We start from the raw sequence: 14,895 nt of genomic DNA on the forward strand, positions 1-14,895 counted from the left end.
CAAATGACAGCAGTACTGTTTTTGTATTGCCATGTATCACAAATGTTAGTCATCTTGCCTCTAAAATGGTATCTCAGAACATGTGAATAATGCAAGACATCTTTAATTACCATTTCTGTCAAATATCTGCCAGAGGCAGCAATCAGAGTAATTGCACGTCAGCTTGGGTTTGTAATTTTTAATGAGTTATATGAACAATTATTACTACATCATTTTCCTGCCAATAACAACGTAATCCATTGATGTTGTCTTTCATTGGTAAAAATTAAACCTTAATGATGGTAATTGAACAATTAACTGCAGCAAAGATTTCCAGGAGCTTGAAGAGGATATTTATTTCTTAAGAAGCAGCTGTGAAGATGAAGTGTCTTTCTTTGCCAATTAATTTTCTTCTTGTGAATACAGTTTTATCTTTGCCTGTTTATCCTCATGATGAAGAGAATGAAATCACTCGAAGTGATTTCTACTATGCACAGGTTTGAAATCTCTATCAATTAAGTTCAGGCATGTTTAAATTACTAAGCTTGATCTCATGGTAACTTTTCCTTTATTTGTAATAACAGGATAGTTTTATGTGCTAGCTTTGGTCTTTCATTCTTTCAAACAGAAATATATTAAGCAGTTCTTCACATTAGAAGACAGTTCTGAAAGCTTCATTCAAAGTGAGGGCTCCCTTCCAAATAAAATTAAAGAGGTTCAGGAATTCTATGGATTGCGGGTAACAGGAAAACTGGATCTTGCAACAATTGAATTAATGACAGAGCCTCGATGTGGAGTTCCTGATCTTGCTTCTTATAGCCTCTATCCTGGGAAACCTCGATGGAATAAAGCATTCGTCACATATAGGTAAAGATTTCTCACTTTGTATTGATGACTGTTTTAGTTCAAAAATCCAAATACAATGACGTAACACATGTTTTTCTTCCTAAAGTGTGGTGAACTACATACCTCAACTAAGCTTCTTTGAAATAGAATATGCCATATGGAGGGCTGTGAATATTTGGCAAAAAGTAATCCCACTGAATCTTGTCAGAGTCTTCAATACTGAAGCTGATATCATGATTTCATTTGAAACACGTGGTATGTTACTGCTTTTAAATTTGTATACTATTGAGAAGAGAAAAGCTTACCAAATATTTTACAGATTAATTATTTTCTTTAAATTTACTCAGAAGAATTCCACTGTTTAGTGGAATCAAACAGAAATTATGGAAATACTCAGCTGGTTAGGCAAAACTATAGAAAGACAAAGGGTATTAACATTTCAGATTAATAACTATCAACATTGTTTTATAGATAAAATCTAAATAATATTATATTCTTATAAATCAAATGTTAATGTGATAATTAACATCATATATACTTATTCAACGCTTGAGTTGAATTTAATATGTTGTTGCTTTGGAGATAAGTTGAGGAATTTATGGAATAATGCAGCTAGAGAGGGTAACAACGGAATGGAATAACAGGAAAATCTCCAATGAATAGTACAATTGCCTAAAACATAGCACATAGTGAAGTGTTTCCATAGATTTTCAAAAAATTGGAACTGTAACATTAACTATTGGCTATAAAGTAAAAATCTGTGATAATGAAACAATTAAGGTTTATTAAAAATATATTATCACCTATGTAAAATAGTACATCACATTAAACATATCCACAGTATCTTATCTAATTCATGTGGTTATCACTTAATGTGCAGGGATTTGCCATGCTTGGCATATAACTATCAGATGTAAAGTGCAACATTTTTAACTCAAATGCCAAATGCCTTTTTTAAGGGTGCCCATTTCACTCTCACTCAAAGTAATAACATACTACGGGAAGATGACAGTAATCTTTAGCTAACCACAAATATATTGATAGATTTTCCAGTGACCCTGGTTGACAATCATCTTCTGAAAAAAATCACAGACACAAAGGCATATGATGCCATTTCTTTACTCATTTCTGAATTGAGACTGTTGGACTAGAATATATTTTTTGTGCTTTCTCATTTTTATTTAAGTTCTTTGTATATTTTAATGTTGATGTTGATAATGTAACACTCTGTACAAGTGTGTTTGCCATTTTAAAGGATAGAAAAACCAAACACAAATTGTCTATAGCACATACCGATTTCCTGAAATCTATTCACTGGTTTAGAAAGGGTAAATGTTAGAAGTTGGTCTTACCCAGCTTTAAAGGAAAGCTCTGAAACATCAGCATCCCTGTTGACTCAAGATCACCCTAGATCTACTTAGGTTGACCCTAGAAACAGAAAGCAGAACCTCAAGGGCTTGGATTGCTGCCCATGCCATGCACTAGTGAGGGTAAGAATAGGTTGATTTGGCAGTTGAATGTATGGCTGAAGAACTGGTGCAAGGGGCAGGGTTTCAGATTTGAGGATTATTAGAATCTCTTCTGGAGAAGGAGCCATGGGTTACACCTGAACTCATAGGGAACCCATGTCCTTGCTGGGAGATTTGCGAGACCTGTTGTGGAGGATTTAAACTAGGTTGGCAGGTGGATGGGAACCGAAGTGATAGGTCTAATGTTGGAACAATTGGTGTAAAGGTAGATGCAATGTGTAGAGAGACTATGAGGAAGAATAGGCAGTGGATGGGGCATAAATTCTGTCAGTTGGATAGGTTGAGATGTGCCTACTTTACATGTGAGAAGCCTCAGAAAGAAAGTTGATGGACCTAGAGCATGGATCAGAATATGGAAGCACGACATTGGTGCTACTACAGAGACTTAGTTGTCACAAGAGCAGGAATAGCTGCTGGTTTCTGGAGTTTAGGTGTTTTAAAAGGGACAGCAAGGCAGGTGAAAAGAGGTGGGAAGTAGCATTGCTAATCAAGGGTAGTATCACAGGTGCAGAAAGGGAGGGCATTGTGGAGAGATTCTCTACTGAATCAGTGTGTATGGAAGTCAGAAACAGGAGGGGAGCAACCACTTTATTGGAAGCATTCTACAGGCATCCCCATAACAATAGACACACCGAGCAACAGATTGGGAGGAAGATTTTGGGGAAAGGTGCAAAAATAACATTGTTGTTTTCAAGGGTGACCCTTCAACTCCCTGATATTGATTGGCATCTCCTTAGTGCAAAAGGTTTTGATGGGAAAGAATTTGCTAGGTTAATCCGGGAAGTATTCCTGACACAATATGGGGACAGGTCAGCTGAAAGAGAGGACATACTGGATCTAGTACTAGGGAATGAACATGGTCAGGTGACAGATCTCTCAGTGGGTGAGCATTTTGGAGATGGTGATCACAACTTTAGCATAGCCTTGGATAGAAATAGGAGCAGACGGTATAAGAAAATATTTAATTGGGGGACGGTGAATTATGATACAAATAGGCAGGAACATGGGAGCATAATTGGGAACAGATGTTCTCAGGGAAATGTACAAGGGAAGTGTGGAGTTGTTTAGGGAGCACTTGCAAAGTGTTCTAGATTGGTTTGTCCTTCTGAGGCAGGGAAAATGGTAGAGTGAAGAAACCATGGTGGACAAGAGGCATATCTAGTCAAGAGAAAGAACGAAGCGTACTTAAGGTTGAGGAAGCAATGATAAGACAGGGCTCTAGAGAGTTACAAGGTAGCCAGGAAGGAGCTTAAAAAGGAAATTAGTAAAGTTAGAAGGGGACATGAGAAGTCCTTGGCGAGTAGGATTAAGGGAAAACCCAACGTGTTCTACATGTACATGAAGAACAGGAGGATGACTAGCGTAGGACTGATCAGGGGAAACATGCCTGGAGTTGGAGGAGATAGGTGAAGTCCTTAATACTTTGCTTCAGTATTCACTAGTGAGAGGGATCTTAATGAATGTGAGGTCAGTGTAGAGTGTACTAATATGCTGGAACACATAGAGGTCAAGAAAGAATATGTGCTGGAGCTTTTGAAAAATATTAATATAGATAAGTCCCTGGGGCTGGACAAATCTTAAATGACTTAGATAAGGAAGTGGAGGGGTGGGTTAGTAAGTCTGCAGATGACAGAAAGGTTGGTAGTATCGTGGATCATGTAGAGGGTTGTCGTAGGGTACAATAGGAGATTGACAGGATGCGGAGCTGGGCTGACAAGTGGCAAATGGAGTTCAATCCGGAGAATTGTGAACTAATATGAAGTCAAACTTGAGGGAGAGTACATGGTTAATGGCAGGATTCTTAGCAGAGTTGAGGAGCAGAGGGATCTTGTGGTCCAAGCCCAATGATCCTTCAAAGTGGCTATGCAGTTTGGTAGGCTGGTTAGGTGGTGTGATGGCTTTCATTAGTTGGGGGACTGAGTTCAAGAGCTGCAAGGTAGTGTTGCAGCTCTATAAAACTCTAATTTGACCGTTCTAGGAATACTGTGTTCAGTTCTAGTCAACTCATTACAGGAAGAATGTCCAAGCTTTAGAGACGGTACAGAAGAGATCTACCAGGATTCTGCCTCAATCAGAGAGCTTGTCTTGACGATAGATTAATTGAGCTAGGCCTTTCTTTTTGGAGGGAAAGAGAATGAGAAATGACTTGATAGAGATATATAAGATGATGAGAGCTGTAGACTGTGTGGACACCCAGCATCTTTTTCCCAGAGCAGCAATGGCTAGTGTGAGAGGCATAACTTTATGGTGGTTGGAAGGAAACATGGGGAGAGTGTCAGAGGTAGGTTCTATACACAGAGAATTGTAAGTGCATGGAACACACTGTCAGGCACTGTCAGGTGGTAGAGGCAGATACATTATAGATATTTAGGAGACTCTTAGATAAGCACATGGATGTTAGAAGAACTGAGAGCTATGTAGGCGGGAGAGGTTAAGTTGATCTTGAGTAGGTTAAAAGGTCAGCACAATAGCATGGATTGAGGGCCTGTATTGTGCTGTACTGATCTATGTTCTAAACAGTGGAGTTAGATGTAATTTGAATGTGCAATGTGTATCTTTATTTAGGAATAGGATCTCTTTGAAGTTACTAAACTTAAATCTGTAGGAGATGAACTTTCTGTAGGCCTCCTCTGCTTTTTCTCCATTATTTCCGGTAATCAATATGGAATCCTGAGCATAAAAACATTTCTGGTGCAACCCACATAAAATACAGGAAGAACTCAGTAGGTCAGGAAGCATCTATGGGGGGGAAGTAAACTGTCAACGTTTTGGGCCAAGATCCTTCATCAGAACTGGAAAGAAATAGGGCAAAAGCCAAAATAAAGGGTGGGGGGGGGGAGGAGCACAAACTTTAGGGTAAGAGGTGGATGCAGGTGAGGGGGAAGGCAGGAGGATGGGAGAGGGGATAGAATGGTATAATGTGAGAAGCTGGGTGGAATTAGGTATTGGAGGCAAGGGCAGAAGAAAAAGGAATCTGATATGAGAGGACAGTGGGCCGTGGAATAACGGGAAGGAAGTGGGGAGACACATAGGGGAATGTGACAGTGTTGAGGGTGGGGAATCAGAAGGGATCGAAGAGATAAGAGAAAATAAAGGCGGAGGGTAAGAGAGGACAAAAGGATTGGTTACTGAAAGTTAATGCCATCAAGTGGAAGCCTACTAAGATGGAATATGAGATGTTCATCCAACTTTCATCTGACCTCAACATGACAAACATTGGCATATGTGACACACTACATAAATATTTCTATGTAGTTTCTTCAGGGTTGCCAGCAATTTATTAAGATTATGCTGAACCTGTGGAATTTTGCTTTCAAAGGGAAATAAACTGGACTCAATATCTAATTGACTAAATATCTAATTTGACTCAATGTGTTTTACATTTGATAGGAGCTAAATTTTGGTAAAAGTATTAAGAATTTTTCTTTTTACTTGTAAGTCAATCTGATAATGTTTTAGAGTCTGTGTTACTAAACAGATAGATAGATAGATAGATAGATAGATAGATAGATAGATAGATAGATGGATACTTTATTCATCCCCATGGGGAAATTCAACTTTTTTTTTCCAATGTCCCATACACTTGTTGTAGCAAAACTAATTACATACAATACTTAACTCAGTAAAAAATATGATATGCATCTAAATCACTATCTCAAAAAGCATTAATAATAGCTTTTAAAAAGTTCTTAAGTCCTGGCGGTAGAATTGTAAAGCCTAATGGCATTGGGGAGTATTGACCTCTTCATCCTGTCTGAGGAGCATTGCATCGATAGTAACCTGTCGCTGAAACTGCTTCTCTGTCTCTGGATGGTGCTATGTAGAGGATGTTCAGAGTTATCCATAATTGACCGTAGCCTACTCAGCGCCCTTCGCTCAGCTACCGATGTTAAACTCTCCAGTACTTTGCCCACGACAGAGCCCGCCTTCCTTACCAGCTTATTAAGACGTGAGGCGTCCCTCTTCTTAATGCTTCCTCCCCAACACGCCACCACAAAGAAGAGGGCGCTCTCCACAACTGACCTATAGAACATCTTCAGCATCTCACTACAGACATTGAATGACGCCAACCTTCTTAGGAAGTACAGTCGACTCTGTGCCTTCCTGCACAAGGCATCTGTGTTGGCAGTCCAGTCTAGCTTCTCGTCTAACTGTACTCCCAGATACTTGTAGGTCTTAACCTGCTCCACACATTCTCCATTAATGATCACTGGCTCCATATGAGGCCTAGATCTCCTAAAGTCCACCACCATCTCCTTGGTCTTGGTGATATTGAGACGCAGGTAGTTTGAGTTGCACCATATCACAAAGTCCTGTATCAGTTTCCTATACTCCTCCTCCTGTCCATTCCTGACACACCCCACTATGGCCGTGTCATCAGCGAACTTCTGCACATGGCAGGACTCCGAGTTATATTGGAAGTCTGATGTGTACAGGGTGAACAGGACCGGAGAGAGTACGGTTCCCTGCGGCACCCCTGTGCTGCTGACCACCGTGTCAGACCTACAGTCTCCCAACCGCACATACTGAGGTCTATCTGTCAAGTAGTCCACTATCCAATCCACCATGTGAGAGTCTACTCCCATCTCCGTTAGTTTGTGCCTTAAGATCTTGGGCTGGATGGTGTTAAAGGCACTAGAGAAGTCAAGGAATGTAATCCTCACAGCACAACTGACCCCCTCTAGGTGAGAGAGTGATTTGTGCAGCAAATACGTGATAGCATCCTCCACTCCCACCTTCTCCTTATACGCAAACTGAAGAGGATCCTGGGCATGCCTTTAGATCTGAAAATGCTGTTTTAAGATGCCAGCACAATTTGTGAAATATAAAATGATGTTATCAATTACAGAAACACTCAATTACACAGCAAGAAGGTTCTATTTCCTGTAAATTACAGAGCAGGCTAAAAGAAAAACAAGTAACTGACAATTTTGATAAGCCCTTAAAATTGCATTGACTCATTTCAAGGTACAAGTCATCACCAGGGTACAAATAGCAGAACTAATTTTCTCTCTCTTTCTCTCTCCACTTTTATCGATTGTTCTTTCTCATCAGCCTTGTGTGCGTTTTGATCCAATCTCTTTACTATACTGGAGAGGTTTGATAACCAAATCAAGTGATGTTTAAGATGTTCCAATTTATGGACAAAATTAACTTAAGGATATCTGTAAAAATGGAACCCATTTACTAACAAGGATGGCCTGTATTGATTTGACCAAATCCTCTGTAACACCTTCTAGGATCGAAAGATCATGTTTTGAGTGCTAGAGAAGCTCCATTAGTATGGTAGCAATCAGCCATTGTCATAAATGATTAAACTTTTCCAATACCTTCCCAGAAATGTCTGTATTTCTGGAAATCTCAAAAAAAGATATAACTGGCACTGCTGGACCTTTTAGATTTATCATTGATTAGACATTTCCATCATATTCTCATTTTGGTGACTCATGAGTTATTGATTATCAAATACTGGTTATTCTACATTACTAATCCCACATGAAAGGAAAATTAGGTGGGTCTGGTTCTAGCTACACAGAGAATACTGTATATGTAGATACATGAAATTGGAACTGCACTTTCATATGTAGAACAGTGTTGGCAGAATTGTGCTCATTCAGAATTGTACACTGGCACCAGGAAGGAAACTTAGAAACTAATTTTACTACAATTATTGATAAATTGCTGAAGAAAAGCAACTTTTAGGTACCCGAAGGTTTCTAACTGCAGTTAACTTGAAAATGTTGCTTTTTTTGTTCATTTCACTCATTCGTTCCTAGTTCATGGTGACAATTTTCCATTTGATGGTCGTGGAGGGACTTTGGCTCATGCATTTTCACCTGGAAAAGGGATTGGCGGGGATATACACTTTGATCGGGAAGAAAATTGGACATGGAGGCGCAATGGTAAGGAACAATGAAAGTAGGTGACTTATGGTGAGGGCTAACTACATGGGGTTCTGAACACTGGCACAATATTAGTTGGCCCAATTGACTTTGTTAAAATATTTGCTTTTTAAGGTAGATACATTTCCAGCATGAACAACAAATGGATGTTCATTTGTAAGAATTGATAACTACAAAGTGTAGTTGAACTGATCAGCTCAGTTGGAATTAAGATGAATTGAGGTAAATGCTTAACTAAGGAAGAAGTAAACATGTTCACAGGATTAGATAAGGATAGGAGTAAACACAGAGTATAAAAACTGATGTGAATTTGTGATGTCAAATATCCTGTTTCTACAATGTAAAAGCTGTGCAAGAAAATACCACACAAATATCAAATATAATATAATATAAATATTAGTATTTAGTTTCCATATTTTATGCAATTTGAAATGGCAGAGATTATCAGAGTTAATCTCATATCTTTTTCTTCAACAATAAGAATAACAATTTTCCTAAAATAATGAAATTATTTAGATTATTGTATGCTAACTGATAAACTTATTCTTCCATTTAACTAAATGTTAATAAAATAAATTGTTTTTACCTTGATGAATTCAGCTTTAAAAAGAGCATTCTAATTATTTTCTAAAGTAGCTAAGAAATTGCAGCTGCCATATTTGAATTTGTCAGTCATTATGTCATAGAACGCTACAGCAAGAATTAAACCTTTCATGTCAAACTATTAATCTGTCTAGTCCCATCGATCTGCACCAGGACCATAGCCCTGCATACCCCTCCCATCAATGTACTTCTCCAAATTTCTCTTAAATATTGAAATTGAATCTGAATCCACCAATTCTGATGGCAGCTCGTTCCACACTCTCACCACTCTCTGAGTGAAGAAGTTCACCCTCATGTTCCCCTTAAACATTTCACCTTTCACCCTTAACCCATGACTTCTAGTTCTAGTCTCACTCAACCTCAGTAGAAAAAGCCTGCTTGCATTTACCCTACCTATACCCCTCAAATCTCCCCTCATTTACCTACACTCCAGTCCTAACTTTTTCGACCTTTCTCTATAACTCAGTTCCTCAAGTCCTGGCAACATCCTTGTAAATTTTTTCTGCACTCTTTCAATCTTATTGACATCTCTCCTGAAGGTGGGTGACTGAAACTGCACAAAATACTTCAGATTAGGCCTCATCAATGTCCTACACAACTTCAACATAACATCCCAACTCTTACACTTATGAAGGCCAGAGTTCCAAAATCTCTCTCTTTACAATCCTATCTTAGTGACAATATTAATTATTTTCCTTGCAGGTGTCAACTTATTTCATGTTGCAACACATGAACTTGGTCATGCACTGGGTCTTGCTCATTCCAGATATCGATCTGCTGTGATGTATCCAACATATTACAAAAGAACTTCAAACAAATTATCTCTTTCATTTGATGATATTAGAGCAATAAATGATCTCTATGGTAGGACCCATACACTTTTTTTTTAAAGAAAAGGTATATTATTTGCTAAATGAGTATTTTTTCAAAGATATAGAATAGATTCTCCAATCATTAAAGCATAATTTTTGAGCAATAATTAAGTGCAACTAATAGGAAAACAGGATGAACATCTAATATAGTGAATTTTCAGCCTTTAAAAATCTTTATCTGATTATGGAATAATAAAATTTATCTTTCCAGGACTGTATGTTTCTGTATTTGTGGAAAGATGGGCTTAAGTTAGTGAACATAACATCTTGATGTAATAGACTCCAATTTTAACTGGGGTTATGAGAAATTAGATGCCTAGATTGAATGGAGAAATTATCTAAGAACATTTACTCTTTATTTATCGGATTCTTTTTGAGGGAACTGCTCAGTTGAATCTAAAACTGCAGTAATATTTTTATGAAATCATACAAGAGACCTATTCAAGAGTCTGATAACAGCTAACTCAGAATCGAGTTTAATATCATTGGCATATGTTGTGAAATTTGTTGTTTTGTGGGTAGTGGGACAGTACAATACATTATCATAATAAACTGTAAATTACAATAAGAAATACAGTATATATAAAAATCAAATTAAATAAGTGCAAAAAAGAGCAAAAATAAAGATAAAAGTACTGAGGTAGTGTTCATGGGTTCATTGTCATCAGATTTCTGAATGGACAGTGGGGAAAAAGCTGCTCCTGAAATGCTGAGTGTGTGTCTTCAGGCTCCTGTGCCTCCTTCTTGACGACAGCAATGAGAAGGGGGCATGTCCTGGGTGATGGGGGTCCTGAATGATAGATGCTGCCTTTTCAAATCATTGCCTTTTTAAGGTGTTCTGGATTCTGGGGAGGCTGGTGCCTATAATGGAGCTGTCTGAGCTTACAACTTTTTCTGCACCTTTAATTGACGAAATGTAGTGGCCCCTCCATACCGAGCGGTGATGCAACCAGTTAGAATGTTATCCACGGTACATCTATAGAAATTTGCGAGCGTGCTTGGTGACGTACTATCTCTCCTCAGACCTTTAATGAAATATAGCCACTGTCATACTTTCTTTGTAATTGCATCAATATGCTGGACCCTGGATAGATTTTCAGGACCCTGTTCCAAGCTTATTGGATTTTTCAGCTTTAATCTTATTTATGTTGAGAGGATCGGAGTTGACGACATTGATGTTTATGTATTCTTGTGAGATATTATAAACAGCCCTTTTTTTCTCTTTTTTTTGGTTTTTCTTTTTTTTCTTCCTTAGATATTAGATTAGTAGGTTAGTCAATTTTGCAAATATATATATTTTTTTCTTTTTTATATATATATTATGAAATATCTAGATTTACCTTGTTCATACATATACTGTATGGTTCATGTTTTGGGAAAACTTATTTATACTGTAATCATTGCTTATGTATTCTTTCATGTGTAATGGGAATTTGTATGTTTGTAATCCCTTTATTAATATATCAATTGTATTTTGTTCATAATATTATTAATACTAATAAAAAGATTGAAAAAGAAAGAAAGATTTTCAGGGAGGTTAAGCACACATTAATGAGGTGCACCAGTCTTGATCGTCAGCAAGGAGGAGATGTTATTTCTGATCAGCGCGGACTGTGGTTTCCCAGTGAGAAAGTCAAGTGTCAAGTTGCAGAGGGAGGTACAGAGGCCCAAGTTTTGGAGCATGTTGATTAGAGCTCACAGTATGATGGTGTTGAACGCTGAGCTGAAATCAATAAACAACAGCCTGATGTAGGTAATACTATTGTCCAGGTGATCCAAGGCCGAGTGGAGAGCCAGTGAGATTATATATCTGCTGTAGACCTTCTGTAGCACTAGACAAATTCCAACGAGCCCAGGTACTTTCTTTGGGAGAGGTTTATTCTGGCAATGACCGACCTGTCAAAGTACGTCATCACAGTGAATGTGAGTGCAGCTGGGCGGTAGCCATTGAGGCATCTCATTCTGCTCTTCTTGAGCTTTGGTATGACTATCACCTTCTTGAAGCAGGTGCGAACTTCCAATTGCAAAAGTGAGAGACTGAAGATGTCCTTGAACACTCCTGCTAGTTAGTTCAGACAGGTTTTCAGTGCCTACCAGGTACACCATCAGGGCTTGACGCCTTGAGAGGGTTCACCCTCTTGAAAGGTGTTCAGAAGTTGGCCTCCGAGAGAGAGATCAGAAGGTCACCAGATCCTGCACGTATTCACACAGGAGTAGTTTTAATCTCGCTTTCAAAGTGTGATTAGGATTAGACTAAATGGCAAGTTAAATAGATGTTTCAGGTTATACTTAAGTATAATAACCTTTAGCATAAAAGTATTGTTTTGAAACATAAACAGAATCAATTATGTAGGAAGGTCAATTAAGAAATTTCATCATTCTGAGTAAAAAATTAAAGACTCCATGGAAAAGTACCCTTCCTGATGGCTAGCTAAGTGTTAACTTTAAAATAAAATCTAATTGTAAAAGGCAAAAATACATTAAAATAAACAGCAAGAAATGCAAAAATAATTCTGTAAGAATGTCAAGTTACGATAGAGTAGTGAAAACAACAATAGATTCTTTCAGGGTAAGAAAAATTATTCACAACAATGTAGACCTGGATGAGATATTCGACAAATGCTTGCAGTGGACGAAAACAAGGCATAACTTAAAGTTTGTGGAAGGGTCTAATATACCAATCCTCCCAAAGAAGATGGCTGCAGAGATGATAGACACATTGCTTAAAATCTTCCTCAATTACCTAGTCTGGACTTTTGAATTTCTGCATTTTTTAAGAAGTTTGTAATGGAAATTGCTCCTTTATAGCTTAATTCCAAGGAATTTTTAATTGCATTGCTGTATCAGGGATGGACATCAGTGTTAAATATGGTCTCCAGGTTCTGATTACTTGCCCAGAATCTCCAGGTGTTGTACTTTGGAGGACAAACCAGGGTAGAATTTACACAGTGAATAGTAGGGCACTGAGGAATGTGATCTGGGAATACAGATCCAGAATTCCTTGGAAGTGACATCACAGGTAGGTGGGGCCGTGAAGAGAGCTTTTGGCACGTTGGCCTTCATAAATCAATGTACTGTGTACGTGAGTTGGAATGTGATGATGAAGTTGTTAAAATGATGTGAGGCCTAATTTGGAGAGTTGTGTACAGTACACCTACGTACAGGAACAGTATCAATAAGGTTGAAAGAGCTCACAGAAAATTTAAAAGGACTTTGCTGGGACTTAAGACGTGAGTTATAGGGAAAGGTTGAACAGGTTAGGAATTTATTTCCCAGAGTGTAGGAGAATGAGGTGAGATTTGATAAAGGCATGCAATATTATGGGTGGTACAGATAGGTAAATGCAAGCATGCTTTTTCCACTGATGCTAGGAGAGACTAGTACTAAAGGTCATAGGTTAAGAGTAAAACATGAAATATTTAAGGGAAGCACGAAGGAAAACATCTTCACTTAGAGGATGGTGAGAGTGTAGAATGAGTTGCCAGTGCAAGAGGTGGATATGGGTTTGATTTCAACATTTAAGAAAAATGTAGATAAGTACATGGATGGGGGGGCCTATGGTCCAGGTGCGGGTTGATGGGACCACACAGAATAACTATATGGGCCAAAGAGCCTGTTTCTGTGCTGTAGAACTCCATGACTGGATAAGACAATGCAATCAAAGAGATCAAAGCTCTGAAAATGGAAGGTATTCACATTTGACTTGAAAGCATAGGCAGACATTTTGGTTGATTGTGAAAAAGGATACATGCAGATCAAGGCATCAGACTTAGTTAAAAGCTCATGGTCTATTGGGTATCAGTGAGTTTTCTTATCTTATATGCTCCAGAGACATGAACTACTTACAGCAGGCATCTCAAGTTGCTGATGATATTAAAAATGCTCTCTCCACAAAATCATCTATATTCACCGGAAGGATAAGTGAACCAATGTCGATGAACTCTCAGAGGCCAACGTCGTGGGCATTAGGGTCCTAGTTACATTCAGTCAGGAGCATTGAGTAGACTGTATTGTTCACATATCCAACAGCAGACACCTAGAACAGACAAATTACTCTGTCACTAGAAAATAATGCCATATGAAATGATTCATGAAGGTGCTCCTATAGATTCCTGAATCTCTAGCCCAGGACTGCTCAAAATGGAGAGGAGCATCTGAGTTCGAATTTCGAATTTCAAAGTATATTTATTAACAAAGTATGTATCCATTATACAACCTTGTGATCTGTCTTCTAACAGGCAGCCACAAAACAAAGAAACCCAAAAGAGCACATAAACAAAAAAGACTATTGAACACCCAATATGGAGAGAGGAAAAAACAAATCATGCCAACAATAACAGTATGATTTAGTTCAGAATAATATTGTTCTGAACTAAAGTCCACAAAGAGAGTCTGAGACCCATAATTCAGTGCAGAGCTGAGTAAACTTCGCAGAGCATAAGTCTGAGTCTATCCACTGAGAACACACAGAAACCCTGTGTAAATTGTGAAAGAAGCGAATTACAGTACATAACTGGCCAGCTATCCTGTCAGTACCATCTATGGAAGAATCTGTAGTTCCTGCACTGACCTCATCACCTCAGATCCCACAAAGCTGGAGTGATAGTCAAAGGAAGTCCTCAAAGCCAAGAAAATGCCCAAGGGGAAGGAGAAGAAGAATACTGTTCGGGTGCCAAAGGAATTACCCCACTCTTCTTTGAGTTTTATTCTTTTCATAACTGTCTGAAGAGGGAAATCAGTTCTTCAACTCCACAAAATCAGAATTCAGGTTTATTATCATTGACATATCATGAAATTTGTTGTTTTGAGACAGGAATAAAGTGAAATAACTAAGAATTACCATACTGTAAATCAGGGGTGTCAAACTCATTTTAGGTCACGGGCCGGATTGAGCAAAATGCAGCTTCATGCGGGCCGGATCAGTCGGACGCGTGCGAATGCAGCTTTCGTTGCCTCTGTTTTTTCAGCCTGCTCTCATGTGTCTCAGTCTCTGCTATAACTACAAAGTGTTTCACTTTACAAATTCCGTTTCTTATGAAGAAGACTGCCGAGCAAGACTGCCGAATAAATACTAAAAACCCTGAAAACCTGGTACCTGAATAAACTCAGCATTAGCCATATCATACGCCATAGGCGCTTCGATTACTGGGGCCAGCTTTAATA

The 14,895-nt window shown here is 38.4% G+C and overlaps 1 protein-coding gene across 2 annotated transcripts in view; it reads left to right on the plus strand.

Annotated features, from left to right (window-relative positions):
* Window positions 1-355: 355 nt before the first annotated feature.
* Window positions 356-14,895, plus strand: part of LOC140726628 (matrix metalloproteinase-20-like) — a 28,679-nt gene continuing 14,139 nt past the window's right edge. Inside the window, exons 1-5 of one of the 2 annotated variants that reach the window (XM_073043237.1) lie at window positions 356-476; window positions 608-846; window positions 932-1,080; window positions 8,132-8,257; window positions 9,563-9,724. In XM_073043237.1, the coding sequence (XP_072899338.1) occupies window positions 360-476; window positions 608-846; window positions 932-1,080; window positions 8,132-8,257; window positions 9,563-9,724 (793 nt within the window). In that variant the 5' untranslated portion in view covers window positions 356-359. The remainder of the gene's footprint in view (window positions 477-607; window positions 847-931; window positions 1,081-8,131; window positions 8,258-9,562; window positions 9,725-14,895) is intronic. The other variant, XM_073043238.1, reaches the window with a different exon arrangement.

The sequence above is a fragment of the Hemitrygon akajei genome, chromosome 4 (assembly GCF_048418815.1).
Source record: "Hemitrygon akajei chromosome 4, sHemAka1.3, whole genome shotgun sequence".
NCBI lineage: Eukaryota > Metazoa > Chordata > Chondrichthyes > Myliobatiformes > Dasyatidae > Hemitrygon > Hemitrygon akajei.